Source organism: Molossus molossus, unplaced genomic scaffold (assembly GCF_014108415.1).
Source record: "Molossus molossus isolate mMolMol1 unplaced genomic scaffold, mMolMol1.p scaffold_m16_p_20, whole genome shotgun sequence".
NCBI classification, from domain to species: domain Eukaryota; kingdom Metazoa; phylum Chordata; class Mammalia; order Chiroptera; family Molossidae; genus Molossus; species Molossus molossus.
In genome coordinates, this window is record NW_023425356.1 from 25706372 (window position 1) to 25724736 (window position 18365).

At 54.4% G+C, this 18365-nt stretch overlaps 1 protein-coding gene across 1 annotated transcript; it reads right to left on the reverse strand.

The window, feature by feature from the left end:
* Nucleotides 1-37: 37 nt before the first annotated feature.
* INSRR (insulin receptor related receptor) lies at nt 38-16504 on the reverse strand. Its single transcript, XM_036272253.1, has 22 exons — nt 16420-16504; nt 12526-13077; nt 10695-10998; nt 10459-10601; nt 10074-10218; nt 9028-9242; nt 8682-8808; nt 7079-7317; nt 6247-6414; nt 5959-6154; nt 5732-5773; nt 5435-5655; nt 3685-3821; nt 3438-3600; nt 3130-3235; nt 2457-2509; nt 2043-2272; nt 1463-1573; nt 1170-1329; nt 748-877; nt 498-632; nt 38-281 (listed from the first exon to the last, which is right to left on the reverse strand). Exons 1-22 carry the CDS (start codon nt 16502-16504, stop codon nt 38-40), a joined length of 3906 nt encoding a protein of 1301 aa, XP_036128146.1.
* Between the last annotated feature and the right edge of the window lie 1861 nt (nt 16505-18365).

Sequence of the window (18365 nt, forward strand, 5' to 3'; positions counted from 1 at the left end):
CCGTGGGAGGCCAGTCAGCCAGGGAATGGAGTGCCCCTCAGTGCCTTGGCCCCCCATTTGGAGGGCTGCAGTCTGAGGAAGCCCTTTTTGGGGTTGGCGGGGAGTCGGGCTCTGCATCAGTGGGCAGGAGGGAAGCCCGGGGGCCCCGGCACCCTGGGCTGTAATAGAAGGAAAGGAGGCGGAAGGAGGGCCGCAGCTCCTCCTGTATGCTGTCCAGGATGTGGGTGAAGGTTGGTCGCAAGCGTGGGTTCTGTTGCCAACAGCGGCTCATCAGCTCCTGCCTGGTGGGTGGGAGGGCAGGTCAGAGGGGTCTACATCCCCCACCTCTTGTACTGAAGGTCAGTCAGTATAAGTGGGGAGGGTCACAGGGGGAGTGACTGGGCATCATAGTGGGGATTTGGAATTGGGCTCAGAACTGAGGATCAGTGAAAGTAAAAGCATTGAAGGAGGTAGACCAGATGCTGGGTAGAGGATTGGGATAGGCTGGGGTGACTCACAGCTGAAGGGGACAGCTCTCTAGCTCCTCCAGGACTCCACCGTCCATGACGAACTTGAGCACTTGCTCATTGGATAGACCCTGGTAGGGTTGTTCAGCCAGGGTCACGATCTCCCAGAGCACCACTCCAAAGGACCTGGAGGACATACAGGAGGGTCTGAACCTAGCACCCTTCATGAGGGAGTGCACCCAGGCCTCTCCCCAACCCCGCCTCCACATCCCCTGAGCCCTCTGCTCCAGCCAGGCCCCACCAGACATCCGAGTGGGTGGTAAAGATTCCATCTTTGAGGGACTCAGGGGCCATCCAGCGCACAGGCAGCAACCCCTTCCCACCCTTGCGGTAATAGTCTGTTTCATACACGTCTCGAGTCATCCCGAAATCTGGAAAGTAAGGGGGACAGGGCGTGGGGCAGCAGAGCTTTCGCAGCTTCTGCCCCAGGAAACTTTCCCGACCTTCTCCACCTCCAGAGTCTCCAAGAATCCTGGAATGTGAGTTCTCTAAGTATATCAGAGACTCTCCCATTCAAACCCCTCTGCACCTGGACAGGGAGACTGAGATTCAGGGTGGGGGCTATCAGGAACAGAGTGGTGAGCCAGGCCTGGGTCCTTGGATGCCTAGCCTAGGGGGAATCTCTCTACTCAGATTTCCCCACCTGCCTGGCGCCCTCTATACCCCCAATCTTGACGGTGAAGTCCTGGGACACCATGCAGTTTCGGGCTGCCAGGTCTCGGTGCACAAACTTGTTGGCAGCAAGGTAGGCCATGCCATCTGCAATCTCACCAGCCATCTGGATCATATCTCCCAGTGCAGGCTGTGGGAGCCCAGGGTTATTCTATAGTCAAGAGAGGGGGCTGGCGATGAAGGAACCTAGAGGCAAGACTCCTTACCAAGGATTACTCCCCACAACTATGCCCAAGTCTTCTCCAATTCCCAGCCAGTTGGCTCAGAGTCTTCCCCATCCTCACCTCTGCCTCAGGCCGCAAAGATCGAAGATGGCTTTTAAGGTCTCCACGGGTCATTAACTCCATGATGACCAGAGTTGGCTGGCCCTGAGACACCACACCCAGGAGACGTACCTGAGATGGACGAAGAGCCTACTTGCAGGTCTACCCAGCTCCCCTTGACCCACCTGGCCAAAATCTTGACCTGCTATGACCATACTGATCCATATACCAACGCTGACCCCTACCCCAACCATGAGCATAACTCTAATCCTGACCTAACAGTGACCTTGACCCTAACCCATAACCTTGGTTATATCTATCATCCTAGTCTTTATGAGTGGCCCAACTCTGACTTTGATCCCAGTCATGATCCTAATAATGATCTGGACACTCAATATTGAATCCCCAACCATGACTGTTCTTAGCCCTAGCCATGATTGTACCATGACCCTGGTTTGACTCTAACCCCAATCATGACTTTACCCCAGTTAGGTTCCTAACTACAGTCACAACCTTGACCTTGATGGTGCACTGACCTCATCTCTGATACAATCCCTCTTACCTAATTATGACCCTGACAATATCACTGATCCTCCCTTACCACATGGTGACACTTGAATGCCTTCATGACAGAAGCTTCCTTGAGGAACTCAATGCGTTCTCGTGGGCTGGCCAGCTCATTCACTGTCTTCAGGGCCACGGGCGTGGACTCCTCTCCAGCCTCGAGTCCTTGTGCCAGCCCCTCATATACCATCCCGAAGGAGCCCTGGCCCAGTTCCCGAATTATGGAGATCTGCTCCCGAGGCACCTCCCACTCGTCAGGGATGTACACTGAGAGGAGGTGGAGGTCACGAGGCAAGAATACTGCTGTCTGCCATCCCTCCCCCCCACTTCTCTCCTCTGAAGGGCTCAGGTCCCAAGGCTGCCTGCTCCAAAAAGGTCTCCTGCAAGTTTGCCTCTCCTCCCCTCCTGCCTTTCTTTTCCACATCACATGTCCACCCACCCCCAGACCTACTATCAGAGGCACTGAAGTACTCCGGATTCACAGAGGCATAGAGGGTGCTGTTTCTGCAATAGGAGATGGGAAGGATCCTCAGGAAGGAAGGAGCAACATCAGAGGACACGAAAGAGGGACAGTGAAAGGAGAAGGGAAGTTACTGAACACTCCCTGGCCCTGATCACAGTGACCCTTGGGGAGCCCTGAGCACTCTCTGAGCTTGTCTTGGTCTTAGTTCTGGGACCTAGATCTGATAGGCTGGGAATAGAGAGGACAGGAGTAGAGGGGCTCCAGCCTCCTCAGCTAGCCCTTAGAACACAGCTAATCAAAGTCCTGCCCCCATTTCCCTCTTTTATGCAGCCCAGGGGGGATCTGACATCAAGCGTCTCAGTACACATCCTGTGGTCTCCTGCCTCTCCCCCAGCTATGGTAGGGCCAGCTTCATTCGTCCTCAGGCTGAGTGTGGTGACCCAGACGGAGGGATTTCCCAGCATGTGGGGCTTTCACTGCAAAAACCAGGAAAGTCCCAGGCAAACTGAAATGCGTTAGTCATTTTAACTGAAAAGTATGTCTACTCCCATGCAAAGGAAGTCCTTTCTGCTATCTCATCTACTACCTTCTGATTGCACTGACTTTATAATGAGGGCTCAGGGAGAGAAGGGGGCTGGGAACCAGTGGGACCTGTTCTTACCTCTTCTTGCTGTAGAAGAAACCAAGGGCAGCAAGAATAATGAGAAGCATGAGCCCCACAGGGGTGACAGAGAGAAGGACGTGCAGTCCCCCGGAGTCTTCCTCCTCTGGTGGTCAATCAGGGCAGCAGAGGGTAGGGTCAAAGATGGAGAAGTCAGAGGGTAGAGGACACTTCTCTTTCCACAATGGAAGATGAGGATGGGGCAAAGATGGGTTGGAAGGGCATGTGGTTTCCACATTGAGAGGTATGGTTGGGGACCTGGGTAGGGCTGTTTGGGAGTATAGGTCTGGGACAGAGGTCGAGTATACCTGAGCCAGGGATGTAGAAAGCAACACTTTCTGTCCAAGAGCCATTGCCAGCCAATGAGGTTGCCCGCACTCTGGCAGAGTAGTTTCCAGGAGGCAGCAGGGCCAGGTGGACGCCCCCAAACTTGGCATATCGCAGGCGGGACACACACAGCACTGTGGCCTCCTGAGGGCAACACAGAACAGCTGGCTGGGAAAAGGATGGAGGCACAAATTGGGGCTGGATTCGGGCATCTTCTGGGGTACCTACCTCTCCCAAGCGGCGGTACTTGATTTCGTACTTGAGGATAAGTCCATTGGGGTCTGATGGCTCAAGCCAGCGTAGAAGGACACTGCTTTTGCTGGCCGCCTCCCAGGCCACCTTCCCTGGGATACCATCAGCCTCTCCTGCAGGAGAGGGTATCAGGTAGCCCAGCCACAAATACAGTCATGTGCCACATAAGGATGTTACCATCAATGATGGACCACATATACGATGGTGGTCCCATATGATTATAATAGAGCTGGAAAAATACTATCATCTAGTGACTCTGTACCTGTCCTAACATCACAGTGCAGAGCATTAGTCACGTTTGTGGGGAAGCTGTGTAAACAATCCTACTGTGCTGCCAGTGTATAAAAGTATAGCACGTACAACTATGTGCAGTACATAATACTCAATGATAAGAAATACTGTTACTGGTTTATGTATTTACTATAATATACTTTCTGTCATTATTTTATTATTATTTTTTAATCTTCACCTGAGAATATGTTTTTATTGATTTTAGAGAGAGAGGAAGGAAGAGAGAGAGAGAGAGAAACATCATTGTGTGAGAGAAACATGGGTAGGTTGTTTCCTGTAAGTGCTCCAACGGGAGATCGAACCCTCAACTTAGGTATGTGCCTTGACTGGGATTGAATCTGCAAATTTATTGCTGTATGGGGATGATGCTCCAATCAACGGAGCCACCTTGCCAGGGCTGACATTATTTTCTACTTATAAAAAAAAGTTTGCTGTAAAAAATAGTATGCCATGTTATGGCTGCACATCTCAAGTATTTACTGCGTTTCTTTCTTTCTTTTTTTTTTTATCCTCACCCGAGGATATTTTTCCACTTTTTGTACAGATAGAGTGGGAGGGAGAGAGAGAAAGGGAGAGAGAGAGAGAAACATCGACGTGAAGAGACACATTGAGTGGCTGCCACCCGCACGACCAACCAGGGCCGGGGACAAACCGCAGCCGAGGTACATGCCCTTAGCGGGAACCGAACCCGGGTCTCTCCGGACCGCAGGCCGACGCTCTAACCACTGAGCCAAACTGGCCAGGGCACTGCGTTTCTTTTTAAATCCTCACCTGAGGATATTTTCCCATTGATTTTCAGATAGAGTGGGAGTCGGGGAGGGGGGGGGGCGGTGTGGAGAGAAACATTGATGTGAGAGAGACACATCAATTGGTTGCCTCCCGTATGACCCTGAGCAGGGTCAGCGATCAAACCACAACTGAGGTACGTGCACCTGACTGTGCCCTTGACCAGAATGGAACCCCAGACTCTTTGGCCTGGAGCTTTAATCAACCACTGAGCCAAACCGGCCAGGGCTATTGTGTTTGTTAATTGTATTCTATTATCTTGTTCTTGATCTAATCTCGTATTGTTTTGTACGGTAACATGCTGTACAGGCTTGTAGCCTGGGAGCAATAGGCTTAGGTGTGTAGTAGGCTATACCATATGGGTTTGTGTGAGTGCACGCTAAGATGTTCATACAACAAGGAGTCACCTAACCACACATTTCTCAGAACATATGCCTATTGTTAGGCAGTGAATGACTGCATTTCCTCTCACCTTCAAATTCAAACCCAAGGGGGCGAAACTGGGAGGTTTGGGGAAACTCTAAGATTATGGGGACTAGGAGGAAAGCAAGGCCCTCCTCGCTGGCGCTCAAATTCACTAGTTGGAGCACTAACTGGACAGGGTACTTGGGGTCGGCGGTGGGTGTAGAAAGTGGGCTGGGTGGCTTACTGTGGGGCATAGTGCGTGCAAAGACGAAGGTGGCGGCGCTGCAGCCCACCGTGTGCGCCGCGTGGTTGCAGGCATGGATGTCGATCCGGTATTCCGTGAAGTGGCGCAGGCCACTCAACACCGCTCGCTCTCGGGGCACTTTGTCCTCCTGGATCTCGAAATCTGAGCTGTTTCCCCCGAGTCGGAGGGCCCCCGAGGCTCGGCGGTGCCTCCCTGAGTCCCTAGGGAGGGCGCGAGTCAGAGCCACGTCCCCCCACACCAGCCACACCCCTGAGCCTTGGCCCCGCCCTCGCTCACCTTTGAGGGCTCTTATTGATGGACGTCACCTTCCAAGGGGATCTGGGGAGACCAGGGAGAGCCCTGTCACGCCCGTCCGGAACTGCCCTTCTGAAGCGGCGCACCGCGTCAAAACCCACCCACAGCCAGGCCAGCCAAAAACCCTACCCTTACAGCAAGGCACGCCCACAGGCCCCGCCCACAGGCCCCGCCCACGGCCCCGCCCACAGGCCCCGGCCCCGTCGCACTTGGGGATCGTGATGGCATTGTGTAGAAAGTTTTCAAACTTCTTTTGGAAGGAGGCCTCTTGCGCCCCTAACGGGGGCAGGACCTGCCCCGGTGGTGGGTGCTGGCAAGGGCAGCAGCCGGGCTCCACCTCCGCCTCGAGTTCCCCGTCTTCGTGGTCGAAGCGTGGGTCGTTGTTGCTGGTGGGCAGCCGCAGACCTGATGCGTCGACAGGGAGGCAAGTAGTTAGACTGGCAGCACCGTTGGCCTGGTATCCCCACCCTTCCTGCCCATGCCTCATCCCTGCGCACCCCGGTGGCAGTAGTCATTGAGGTAGAGGTCGCTGTCTTCTGCCAGACGCTGCCACAACACCAGGTAGTAGGTGATATTCCCATTGCGTTGGGTCGGTGGCTTCCAGCGCACCAGCAGGTGGGACGAGGAGTTGGACGTGGAAATGACATCTTGGGGAATAGTAGGCGCTGGGGGTGTGAGTAGGGTACAACTGAGAAGCTGCAGATTCATTTTCAAATACTGTCTAGCTCCTCTCTCTGAGCCCAACCACTACTTGTCCCAAGGAATAGGTGACTCTTAACCTCCTCTTCCTAGAACTGAGCATTTTGTCCTTCCCTTGTTTCCCAAAAGCCCTTGATTTAGCTTGGTTATTTCCCCTGCACGCTCCCACCCACACTCTCCCTAGGATCTAGGAGAATGCCCCCTATTCTTTATTTTATTTTATTTTATTTTAGTCCTCACCCAATGATATTTTTTCCATTGATTTCTTTTTTTTAGAGAGAGTGGAAGGGAGGGAGGGAAGGGGGGGGGGAGAGAGAGAGAGAGAGAGAGAGAGAAAGAGAGAGAGAGAGAGATTTGTTGTTCTGTTTATTTATGCATTTATTGGTAGATTCTTGTATGCGCCCTAACAAGGGATCAAATCAGCAACCTTGGTGTATTGGGAGGACGCTCTAATCAACTAAGCTACCTGGCCAGAGCCTGCCACCTATTCTTTACAGGACTCAAGCATCTAGCATCCCAGATGCTATGAGCCAGGTGTTCAGTGACCCAGCATCTCTATTTCTGGTGCCTGGGTTCCCCCATTCTCTCTAGGACCCAGGCATCTAGCTCCCACTCCCTTCAAAGGCCTACCTGCAGGCAGGGTTCGGAGGTAGATGATGGGGCTCTGGGCTCCGGGGTGGGGGCTATCTTCAGCAGTGGTCAGTGTGATGGCCCGCACGAACACTGCATACTGTGTCCAGGGCTTGAGGGGGGCCAAGGTCACCCCTGGCTCCTGGTTGCGGCTTAGGGGCAGCTCCACATCTAGGAGGTTCCAGCTCTGGGTCCCACAGGCATCTGGACCTATGTGCTCCGTGGCATTCTGGAATGGGCTGAACACCCCACCCCCAATTTCTAGCAGCCCCTTCCTCTCTGAATCACCCCAAGACTGTCATTGTCATTCTTTTCCCAGTATGCATGAGGGTATCCAGAAGCAGATGTGGGTCCACCCTTTGGGGTAAGTGCCTTGTGGCATGACACTCTGACTGAGTGGGTCTGCTCGGAGCTGGAATTGAGGCAGAATCCACAGTATATGTCTCTGAGGGGGCACAGCCACTTCCACACCACAAGGCAGTGATGGTAGGGGAGCTTTCTAAAGGACCTCTGCGATCCTCTGCCCTTTGAGTCCAGAGGCAGCTGTGCAGAGTTGTGTAGATTGTGAGATATGCAAACCAAGGGGTACTATTTACATTGCAATCCATGTCAGTGCTCCTCAAAGTATGGTTTAGGGAGACCAGAAAATTTACTATGACCTGGGAGCTAGTTATAAATGCAGATTCTCAGGCATTGTTCAGGACTAACTGAATCAGAATCAGTGGGGGTAGAGCCCAGGAATCTGTATGTAACAAACTCTCCAGCTCCTCATGCTAGAGACCTTCATCTACCACTGAGGCCTAGAAGAGCTTTGGCCATTTGAACAGACTTCCCACCATTGACTTCCCTCCCTTCCCCCCAGGCCAGGCCCTGTGCTAGTGAGCAGCTAAGACCTCTTCATTTTAATTCATGGAAAATGCTTTTAAGCCAGGTGGCTCCCATCTTCTCTCTACCATAAGAGGGGAGTACTCCTCACCCCTGCCCTTCCAGCCTGCCGTCCCAAATCCATCTCTCTCCTCTAAGGATTTCTATTTTTGATTCCTAGCCATACTTTTGGGGAAGTCCTTCCTGTGGTCTAAGCACTATCCCTCCTGGTTTGGTTAGTACACTCCAAACTAAGAGCAGCCTGTCCTTGGCTGTCCCTGCTTACTTCCTTCATCAGGTCTTAATGAAATGCTGGCCAAGCTGCATATGAAACTGGCCAAATTAGTGGGTACTCCCTAGACCGCTGCTGGGGCAGGAACACGTGGTCAGTACAGAAGATTAGCATAGTGAATTGAAGTTTAATTATTCAAGCCTTCCCAGCGGGGCGCCTCTCCAGGGCTCTAAGAAGTCCTGACTGCCCTCTACATTTCAGTGGGGGAGGTGAAAATGAGACACGGAGGGATGAAGGTGAGGGGAGAGAGCCAGAAGTGGGCCCTACAGGGGTGCGACTTAGAGGTCCTGGTTTCCTGACTCCCCATAGCCCTGCATTGGCCTGCCCTCACTTGCCTTTGGTCGTGATGACCCCGCCCCCGTTCTGCCCTGTCCCTTAGCCCCGCCCACCCGTTGTGGCCCCGCCCCCGTCCGGACCCGCCTGGCTCTGGCCCAGAAGAGTACTCACGACTCCTTGTAGTAAACGATGAAACTGAGGAGGTCGCGAGCCTCCAGCGGCTCGTAGCGCTCCCAGCGCAGTGAGATGCGGTCAGCCTCCGTCACGTTGGACACGAAGCGCAGGGTGCGAGTCTGGCCTGTGCGGGGCGAGGGGCAAACACTGTCAACCGCGTTGGTCATCTGCTCCAGCCGCTTACTTCCAAGCCCCGACCTTGACCCCGCGGCATCCCACCCCCAATGTAGCCTCCGAAGAGGTTATCCTCTGTCCCCTCCAAGCGCCCCTTCACACCCGGCTGCGCATCTGGGTGTTTCTTGGGGTTGTGTGCTCCCCCTCGGGGTTGGGGTTGGGGCCTCACAGGCGGCGCGGTCTCCGTTGGTGCGGGGGTTGATCTCGGCCTTGTTTTGCCGTCCCCGCGTGCCCGTCACCTGCTCCAAGTGGTAAATGTGCTCCAAGCAGAGGCGTGGGTTGAAGGCGAAGTAGATCTTGCCCACGGGGATGGTGAGCCCCGCAGTCACCCAGGACCCCAGCTGCTGTAGGTTCTGGTTGTCCAGCACGTACAGAGTGTAGTTCCTGGGGGCCGGAGGGGAACTTGTTCCAAACAGGAGACGGGGGCAGGGGTGGGGAGGAGGTGCCTTATGGGCTCCTCTTGGAAAGGCTGTGTTGAGGGCACAGGGGAGGAGGGCCGCTCACCCACTCGCTCTCACCAGGGCATAGAAGGTATTCATACACACCCACTCTATGCTACTGACCAGCAGTCACTCACTCTCTTTTCCTCATCAGTGAAATGGGGTCAACAGTTTATCTGTCTCTGTCCTTCCCTCATCTCACATTAACTGAGCACCTGTTACATGCCAGGCTAAGGAGTGGTACTCAACGTGGGGCTACACCTCTCCAGCTGGAGTGTGGGCAACCCTGGAGATACAAGGCAATGTGCCAGGAGACATGAGAAACCACTTGGCTGGATAGTAATTTTAAACTTTTTTTTTTTATTATTTTGAAAAGTCCTGGCAACATTAAGGATAGGCCTTTACTGGTAGGTGGTCGGAATGGGTTTCAGACCAGGCAGTCTTGCCCTGCAGCTGAGAGGATCAGGTAACGGTTATAGCTAACCCAGAGAGAGTTATATGTAACTACAGCTTATATGGTCTACACTGTGTTCCAGGCTTTATATATAACAACTTTAGTATTCACAACAGTCCTAAGAAATAAGTAGTGTTATATTAACCCCATTTTACAGATGAGAAAATTGAGAACCAGAGAAATTAGGTGACCTACCCAGAGTCACACAGCTAGGGAGTAGCAGAGCTGGCTCCAAAGCCCATGCTCTTCACCACTGTTTTGGGAGCTCAGGGAGAAGATGTGATAGAGGGACTGGTCAGAAGCTTGTTTCTGACCCCTTACCCATCCACCATGGCATCTCCCCGGATTAATTTGAGGTTCTTGAAAAAGCCCAGGGACACGAGGGCAAAGGAGTGCTTGATTTTGAGGAAGCCAGTGATGGTCTCTACCAGCCCCAGGCTGTGCTGCAGCTCCTGCTCCAGGTTGTCTGGGAGGGGGGAAGTCAGGGCTGGAGCAGGGGCAGGAAAGCGGTGGGTCCACAGGGCAGGGGCAGGGAAAGTGGTGGGTCCACCGGGCAGGGGCGGAATGGGTTCCAGGGAAAGGGGAGTCCTCAGCTTGGGGCCTAGGATAATAAGAAGTGGTGCTTTAGCTGGGGCTCTGTCAGGGGCATGGCAGGGAGGAAGGGTATGGCCAGGAGGAGAGATAGGGCCCAGAGGGATGTACTAACAGCCCTGGCGAAGATTGAGGATGAGGCTCCCCTCCACGTGGGTGCAGCCCACCAGATCTTGTGCCACCTGTATGGAGTCGATAGTCTTGGTGCCCACCTTGCACTCTTTGGGGCACAGCCCCTCACACTTGTGGCAGAATATGCTGGCAGGGAAAGCAGAGGGTGTGGCATGAGCCCTGGGCCAGTGTGGGCCTTCTCACTACTCCGAGGGTGCCTCCCACCAGCCCTACACTCACCTACTGCCGTTACGGGTGAAGCCTGGAGGGCACTGGGCCAGGCAACTGCCCTGGTGGATACCGAAGGTGGAGGCGTGGCTGGGCACAGAGCGCAGGCTGGCACAGAGCTCAGCTGTGACACAGCGCCAGGACTCATGCTGGTAGGTGCCTGGAGGGCAGGCCCGGTGGCAGGCACCCTGGAAGTAGAAGTGGCGGCAGGCAACGCAGGCACTGGGGTTGTCTGGCTGGCTGCAGCCCCCCAAGCATTCCATGTGGCAGCACTCACCCCCAGCTGTGCAGGCCAGCCCATGGGGACAGGGGCACACTGTGGGCAGAGTGCTGTGTGAGACTGTATCCATGCGTCCTTGGTCCTGGCCCCACCCCCTCCTTCTGGGGTAACGCTCTTGGTCTGAACCAAAATCACTCCAATTCAGGAACACTGGCTGCTGACTCTTCCTCAGATAGGGGCTCTTGAGGACAAGGACTGCGGCCCCTCCCTGTGACTCTCCACCTCCCACAGTGCCTAGTCAGAGGTGTCAGAACTCAGCACAGGGCAGTGACCTTGTCCATCAGCGCTGCTGCTTCCCCTCCTGCTGTCCTGTCTAGGCCTGGTGCCCAGATCATCCCTGGGCATGGTGCCAGGGTGAACCAGCCAGCTTCTCCTGAGTAGCTAGGCCCAGGGCAAGGTGGGTCTGGGAGTGTGTGAAAGAAGGGGCCACACCAGTCATTTCACCCATGCCCTGCCCATACCTCCTCCCTCTTCAGTTCTCTGCTCTGGGTGGGAGGCAGCCCCAAGCAATAGTGGGTGGGTTTGGGGCTGGAGAACCAGTGGCCTGGGAACTGCACAGTGGCAACTGGATGTCTGTGGGAGCGTGCATGTGGTGGGGGTCAGCCAGGGCATGTTGACACTGTACACGAGGGAGGACATGAGAGAGGACGTGCAGCAGCTGTGTTTACAGCCAACAGGGAGGCATCAGGGAGGTGGGGCTGGGAGGATACAGTAGGGATCTAGTTACTCTTCTGTCCTGATGCTGAGGGGTGAGGGAAAGTGGTTTCCAGGAACTGTTGGAAAGAGCTCCAGTTTGGGGGACCCCAGATCTGCCCCCAGACTCTGAAAGGTCTTCCTTCCCTCCCCTAGAACTTTCAATTCCTCCTCCTCCTTCACCCCCTCCTTATTCTATCCCCCCTTTTCTCCTCTCACTTCCTTTTGTTTCCTCTCCATGCACCTTACTTCCTAAAGATCCCACCTCACATACTTGTCCCCACCTTCATCTGTCACCTCTTCCTTTCTTCCCCTACCCAGCTCCCAGCCTCCCCTGGATCACCTGTGCTGGTCATGTTTGTCGGGATCAGAACTGCTCCCACAGCCTAGGCATTGCTCTAATGCTTTATAATAGCTCATTCCTCATAACAACCCTGTTATCTTTTTCAGATAAGGACAGTGAGGCACAGATAGGCTAAAAGAACATAGCCAATAAGTAGTAGAGCTGAGATTCAAACCTGGGCCATCTGCCTTTGTACTTAAGCACTGTCCCATACTGCTTCTTGTGCTGCTGTCTTGTATCCATTCATGTTTACCCTTACCCCCATGCCCACCTTGTACCTGTCCTTTACTTTCTCCATTGCTACCTGATGCCGTCTGTGCCTACATCTTGACTACCTTCTGCTACATCGGTTTTTTAATTTTTCTGAGCCTTCGTTTCCTCACCTGCAAAACAATAGTACCTGCCTTATAGCGTGACTGAGGATTAAGACAAACAGCGGTGCGAAGTACTGACCCACACCGTGCTGTGGCCAGCCATCTGACCCTGTCTTCCCTGTGCCCCCGGTTGTGTTCTGTGCCAGTGCCCACCTCTCTGGCAGTGGCTGGAGGTCCAGCACCTGTAGTCTGTGTGCCCACTGAAGGTGGTCCTGGCACAGGGCTCACCAGTGGCGCCCAGCACACCAGGACACACGTCGGCACACTCCTCGCCCAGCTTGTTGCCCACGATGTGGTTGGCGCCAGGTGAAGGCTGCAGCAGGCCCCAGTCGATGGTGGAGAGGTGGCAGAGCTCCTGGTTTTTCTCCACACGCACGGCCCCACGCAGCACAGCCCCCAGTGCCGGCAGCCCCACATCCCGCAGGTGTGGCATCTCAAAGATGACTAGTGCATAGCCCAGGAAGAGGCGGGCACCGCGTATGACTGCTAGGTTGGGGAATAGGTCACGCAGGCTCTCCAGGCCATAGACACGGAACAGCAGCAGGTACTCGGTGACTTGAGTGAGGCGTGGGAAGCTGAGGCCACGGAAGTCCTCGCCTGTGGCCGTGAACATGAGCAGGATCTGCAGGTGGCCTTCCACTACACTGCAATTCTCCAGCCGCCGCAGCTCTGCCACCTCTGAGCGGATATCCAGGCTGGGGCACACTGTGGGCACAAGTGCCAGGCAGTGGTTAGTACAGCTTGGGCCAAATTCTCCATCCCACCCAGCAGCTTTGGAGGGGATCACACTGGGAGTGGTACATGGAGTGGGAGCCAGGTTCTGCTGTGGATGTGGAGTGTCCTTCTCACAGGGCCTCAGGGGCCTCATGGGCAGCTTGAGGGGGCTCTACCAGATAAGCAGATGAGCCCCAAAACCCACTTCCCCTCCTCCGTTGATTGCCACTTTATTCTTGCAGTCAGATTCCAGATCTAAAGCCATCCTGACTCCTTTCCTTTTCTCATGCCCACACCCTGTGGGCTCTGTCTTAAAAATACTTCCAGAGCACAAATGGTGTAGCTCAGTGGTTGAGCGTCGACCCATGCACCAAGAGGTCTCCGGTTTGATTCCCGGTCAGGGCACATGCCCAGGTTGTGGGCCAGATCCCCAGAAAGGGGTATGCAGGAGGTGGCCAATGAATGTTCTTTCTCATTGATGTTTCTGTCTCTCTCTCCGTCTCCCTTCCTCTCTCTCTAAAATTAATAAAGAAAAAAAAAAATCCAGAATCCAACTGCTGGGCACCATGTTTGCTGCTTTTACCATCATCTTCTCCCGGATCTGCAGTAATAGTTTCCTAAATAGCCGCTTCACTCCCACCCTGCCTTCTCTTCGGTCTATTCTCCACTCTATAGCCCAAGTGATCTTCTCAAAACACAAGTTGGATCACGTTCCTCTACTGCTCAAAATGTCCCAATGGACCCCGTATCACTCATGAAAAGCCAACATCCTTGCCATAGCCTGCAAGACCTCTCTAGCCTCTCTGCCGTCACCCCCTCCTCTCTCTCCTGCAGCCACACTGACCACTTTACTGCACCTCAAATGAGCCAGCTAACCTCGGTTTTGAGGTCTTCTCTCTAAATGGCTCCCTCAGCCCCTTTAAGTCTTTGCTCAAATGTCACCTCTGACCATCCTATTTAAAATTGTAACACTCCCTATCCCCTTCCTACTTTATTTAGTGCATAATTCTTAACACTGGCTAATATAGAATTTATTTATTTTGTTTACTGTAAGCTCTAGAAGGCAGGGATCTCTGTAAAATCTTTGCTGTATCCTTGGTGCCTAGTATAGTATGTGGCACAAAATTTGTCACTCAATAAATATTTGATGAATGAATGAATGAATTCTGTGACTGGGAATCAGTAGTCTGAGCTTCATACACTTTACTTCTGTCCCAGAGCTAAGGGAGCTAGATGTCTGGTCCCTTGTTTCCTTTCCAAGGGTCATTCCATGGCTCCCCATTGCCAAAAGTTCACGTTTAAATTCCTCAGCCTGACATTTGGGTGTTGATAAATTGGTCCCCGCTAATATTTACAGCCTCAGAAGGGTTCCTCATCCTGGTAGTACCTTTAGCTCTTGTCCTGCAAGCCTCAGGTCAAGCCCCCCCCCCCCGACCCTCTTTCCCTTCAGGCTCAGCAGCACTTAGCCCAGCACCCACACTAGACTATCTGGGCATTGCCTCATGTTGCTCTCTATATCTGTCATCCCCTCAAGGAGGAAATCCGAGGGCAGGGCCTTTGTTAGTCAGTTCTGTATCCTCCCCTTGGTACCCATTTCAGGCCTGGAACCACTGGACACTCAGGAACCATGGGTCAAATTGATGGACATCTGGATCCAAAGTCTACTCTTTGGGGATCCTGATATGTCTGGCTTCTCCAGGGCCCCAGCCCCACTTCCTCTTCTCCCCCCAAGACACTAAGGACCATTCTCCTGACTGGGCTACCTGGTCCCTGCATTCACTTGCTCCCAAGGATACTGTTCATGGCACCCCACTGGGGAAGATTCAAGTCCTGCTAACGTCTCCAGCCTCTACTCCCTGCTTTCCTACCTAGCCCTCAGCAATATCACATGTCTCACATAACCAGGCCCCTCCCCTGTCCGCTAACAGTAGGGTGGGCAGGCAAGGCTGGTTCCCTGGAGCTTACTTCACACCTTCTCCTTGTTGGCATTAATTGTCCCTGTGCTTAGCTCTGCCCAGCAACTCTGTGAGTGTGTGTGTCTGAGCACATACAGGTACACACACATACACAAAAGAGAGGAAGAAAGAATGGGAAAACACTTGTAGCCCCTCCAGGCAAAGGCCAATCAGGCCCTTGAAGACAGATGGGGGATTCTCTCAGGTGCCCAATGCCAATTCCCATCATGCCTCTAATGGGCTCCCCTGATGGGAGTCATTCGGAAAAACAAATCTCCGACCTTCACGGATTAACCCTAGCCTGCTTCCCCTTAGGGCATGGCCCTGTGCAGAGCTGCACTGGGAATGGGACATCTGGGTCCCTGACCAAACACCAGCCCCTCCACCCCCAGGGACGTGCTCCTGTCCTGACAACCATGATTCTGGCTGGCATCTTCTGTGCCCAGTCCGGGCACAGCAGTGGAGGAAGTGGTGCTGGGAAGGGACTATGTCTTGAAGGCAGTGCTTCTATGACTCTTCAGGGACCCCCCTCCACAACCCATTTGTATCATTTTTGTCTATATAGGAAGGGAAGACTGCACCCTGCCCCAGGAAGCCCTCAGTACAAGGACCTTAAGCAGGCACCCAGCGAGTGCTGGATTTGCTGGAGTCCTGATCCCTTGAGGCTGGAAGAGAAGGGTGGGTTTGGGGAAGGGGACTTCTCTTAATTCTTCCCCTTTTGAATCTTCCATCCTCAGCTTTTTTTTTTACTCTCCTGGCCAATTCTCCAGCACCCCCATGAAGGCCACTTAGTCTACTTGGTCCCACCCACCCCCAAATCCTACACATGGGGATTGTCTCCCCTGGGTCACTAATAAAAAGCCCTCCACTCCAGTAAATGGGCCCTAAGACGGGGGAAATGGAACAGGGCCCTGGAGGCAGGGGCTCAGGACCCCAGTCTAGCTTTACCTCTCAATTTCCTGAGCCCCTGTCTCCTGTCTGCACGAGTTCAATCACTTAACTGTGCCCAGTTCTCAGCTACTTATTCCATTCCTGCCCACTTCCCATTCAGGGACCCGGGAAATGACCTCTAAGACTCTCCTCTCTCATTTTGGTTCTCATTCAGGCTCTGTTGGGATCATGGTTTCACAAGTGAGAATGGAGGGCATCTATTCATCTCTCTGTTTCAAGATCCTTCTCTCCTCCCAGGGAACTGAGAGGAAAACACCCTCATGTAGGGAACTAACTGCTCCTACTGGTGGGAAGTCCTTCTGAGAGCTAACCCCAGTCTTCACAATGCAGTAGCTAAATAATGTGTTCCAGCTGGAAGCTCAGTTGTTTGGCCTTCCAGCTGGCTAGAAGGGAGATGGGGCTCTAGGAGGCAGTACCGGGGACTCACCCTCTAGTGTGTCGAGGCCAAATCCCAAGGACAGGAGGATCGCAAGCAGACATGCCACCCATGGCCACAGTCTGGACACTGCCATTGCCCCAGTCCTGACTCTCCAGATGGCTCTGGGCAGAAGGGTCTGACAGGCTCTAAGGGCCAGAGACACAGGCTTCGGAAGGGAGTGGAAGAGTAGGGACCAAGCCACAAGGAATCCTACACAGATATGGCAGAAGACCGAACAAAGGAATGACAGACAGCCACAGAGACACAGACAGTGACAGGCAGCTAGAGACAGAAACTCAGCGTGAAGCCAGAGAGAGAAAGATGAGGACAGAGATGCAGAGACTCAGAGAGGCTCCCAGGGGAAGAAAGTCACACAGGAGGCAGAGAGCAAAAGGGGTCCAAGAGGCCGGCCAGCTCCAAGGGATAGAGAAGCGCGGGCAGCTTGCCGTGCCACGGAGAGCAGCGGGGGTCCGGGAGCGCACCGGAGGCTTTCGGGATCTCTAGAGGAGCGCTAAGCTCCCAAGCGCCCGCTGGCCGCCTCCCGCGGCGCGCGCAGGGGCTGCGGTCCTCCCCACCTCCAGTCCAAACGGATTGGTTTGCTGGGACCTCTCGATTCTCTCCGCCCCTCCCGCCAAGCCAAAATATTTAGCCTGACAACTGAGAAGGGGGCAGGTCTGTTGGGGAAATAAGGTCAAAATATAGAGGGGGGTGGTAGGCCAAGAACTGAACTCCCCTGGCCCCGCCCTGCGGATTTTTCTCAAGCTGGGCTGCAGCGCCCGAGCAGCGCAGCGAGCAGCCAGGTCCCCTGGGCAGGAGTGGTTCTAGGTTCTGCTATCACGCACTGACACCTGCGGGGTAACTTCTGGCAGCCATGACCCGGCGGAGCGAGCTTGTTGGAACCTGGCGGGAACGTGAATAGTGTCTCCTTAAGAGTCAAGCCCTTGCTTCTCCCAGCCCCTCAGCATCCTCTGAGGCCTCCACGTCCGCTTTGCGGTGCGAGCTTCCGTCCCAGCCAAGTCCCTTGGTTTCCACCAATAACCCCGTGGAGAGGGCAATCACCTTGTGGGGCCCCTCCTCTGTCCTTGCCTTCTTGGATTCTGGCTGCTTGGTTGTCCTGGTTTGTCTGTTCGTCCCTGCCTCAGGGAATGGCGAGGCGGGGGTTGGTGTGCGGTCTGTGCCAGGGGCCCTGGTGGAGAAGAGAGCCACGCGCCGCTCTCTCCCTGGAACCCTAGTCCGAGGCCCCTTTCCAGTCCCTCCAGGACCCCTCTTCCTCCTCCTCTCCCCGGCTCGAGACGGACGGGCTCTTGCAGCCACGAAGGCCGACAGGGTGTCAGAGGCTGGGACATGTCCTGTGGCGCCCTGGGTGCTGGGGATCCCCGGGCTTTCCGGGTGTGCGGCCTCCTAGGACCGACGAGTCCCCACCTTCACCCGCCGTCCGCTACCACGTCCAAGGAGCTAAGAGAAGATCTATTAATTTCTCCGTGCAGAAATCGATGCTCTTGTCAGGGCGGCGATCGATGCCCTCCCAACTTGGACCTACCCGGCCTGGGGGCCAGCGCTGGCTGGCCTGAGTTGGGGACTGATGCTTGGGTTGGGAGGCGCAGAGCAGTGGGCGCTGCGGACTGCGCCCCCACCCACCGAACCCCGGCAGAGCGCACACCTTTGCGCGTGGGCTTCTTGCGCCACCCTGCGGTCTCTGCTGGAAATCGGCATCTCGGCTCCCTAGTAGCTCTGCTTTTTGGGCTACACCTTCTCTTTTCTCTGACTCTTAATTTTTCCATCTCGAGGACCTGTGTTTGGTCTTTTGGGGGTCCCTTCCCTTTTCTTCCTAAGGTTTAGAGAGTGTTTCAGCTAATTTACTTCAAGTGACACTGCACACTCCACAGGCACGTGCGCCATGAGGAGGGAGATCTGAGGCCGGGGGCTGGCTAGGATGACCTGGACGGCAACCTCTA

What these genes read in the sequence shown, in the direction of transcription:
- INSRR (XM_036272253.1), bottom strand. Translation starts at nt 16,504, where the DNA reads ATGGCAGTGTCCAGACTGTGGCCATGGGTGGCATGTCTGCTTGCGATC. An exon ending in GTACTTCAGTGCCTCTGATA is followed by an intron (nt 2,273 to 2,456) that starts GTAGGTCTGGGG and finishes ACCTCCTCTCAG; the next exon opens with TGTACATCCCTGACGAGTGG. An exon ending in GAGAGCTGTCCCCTTCAGCT is followed by an intron (nt 282 to 497) that starts GTGAGTCACCCC and finishes CCCACCCACCAG; the next exon opens with GCAGGAGCTGATGAGCCGCT.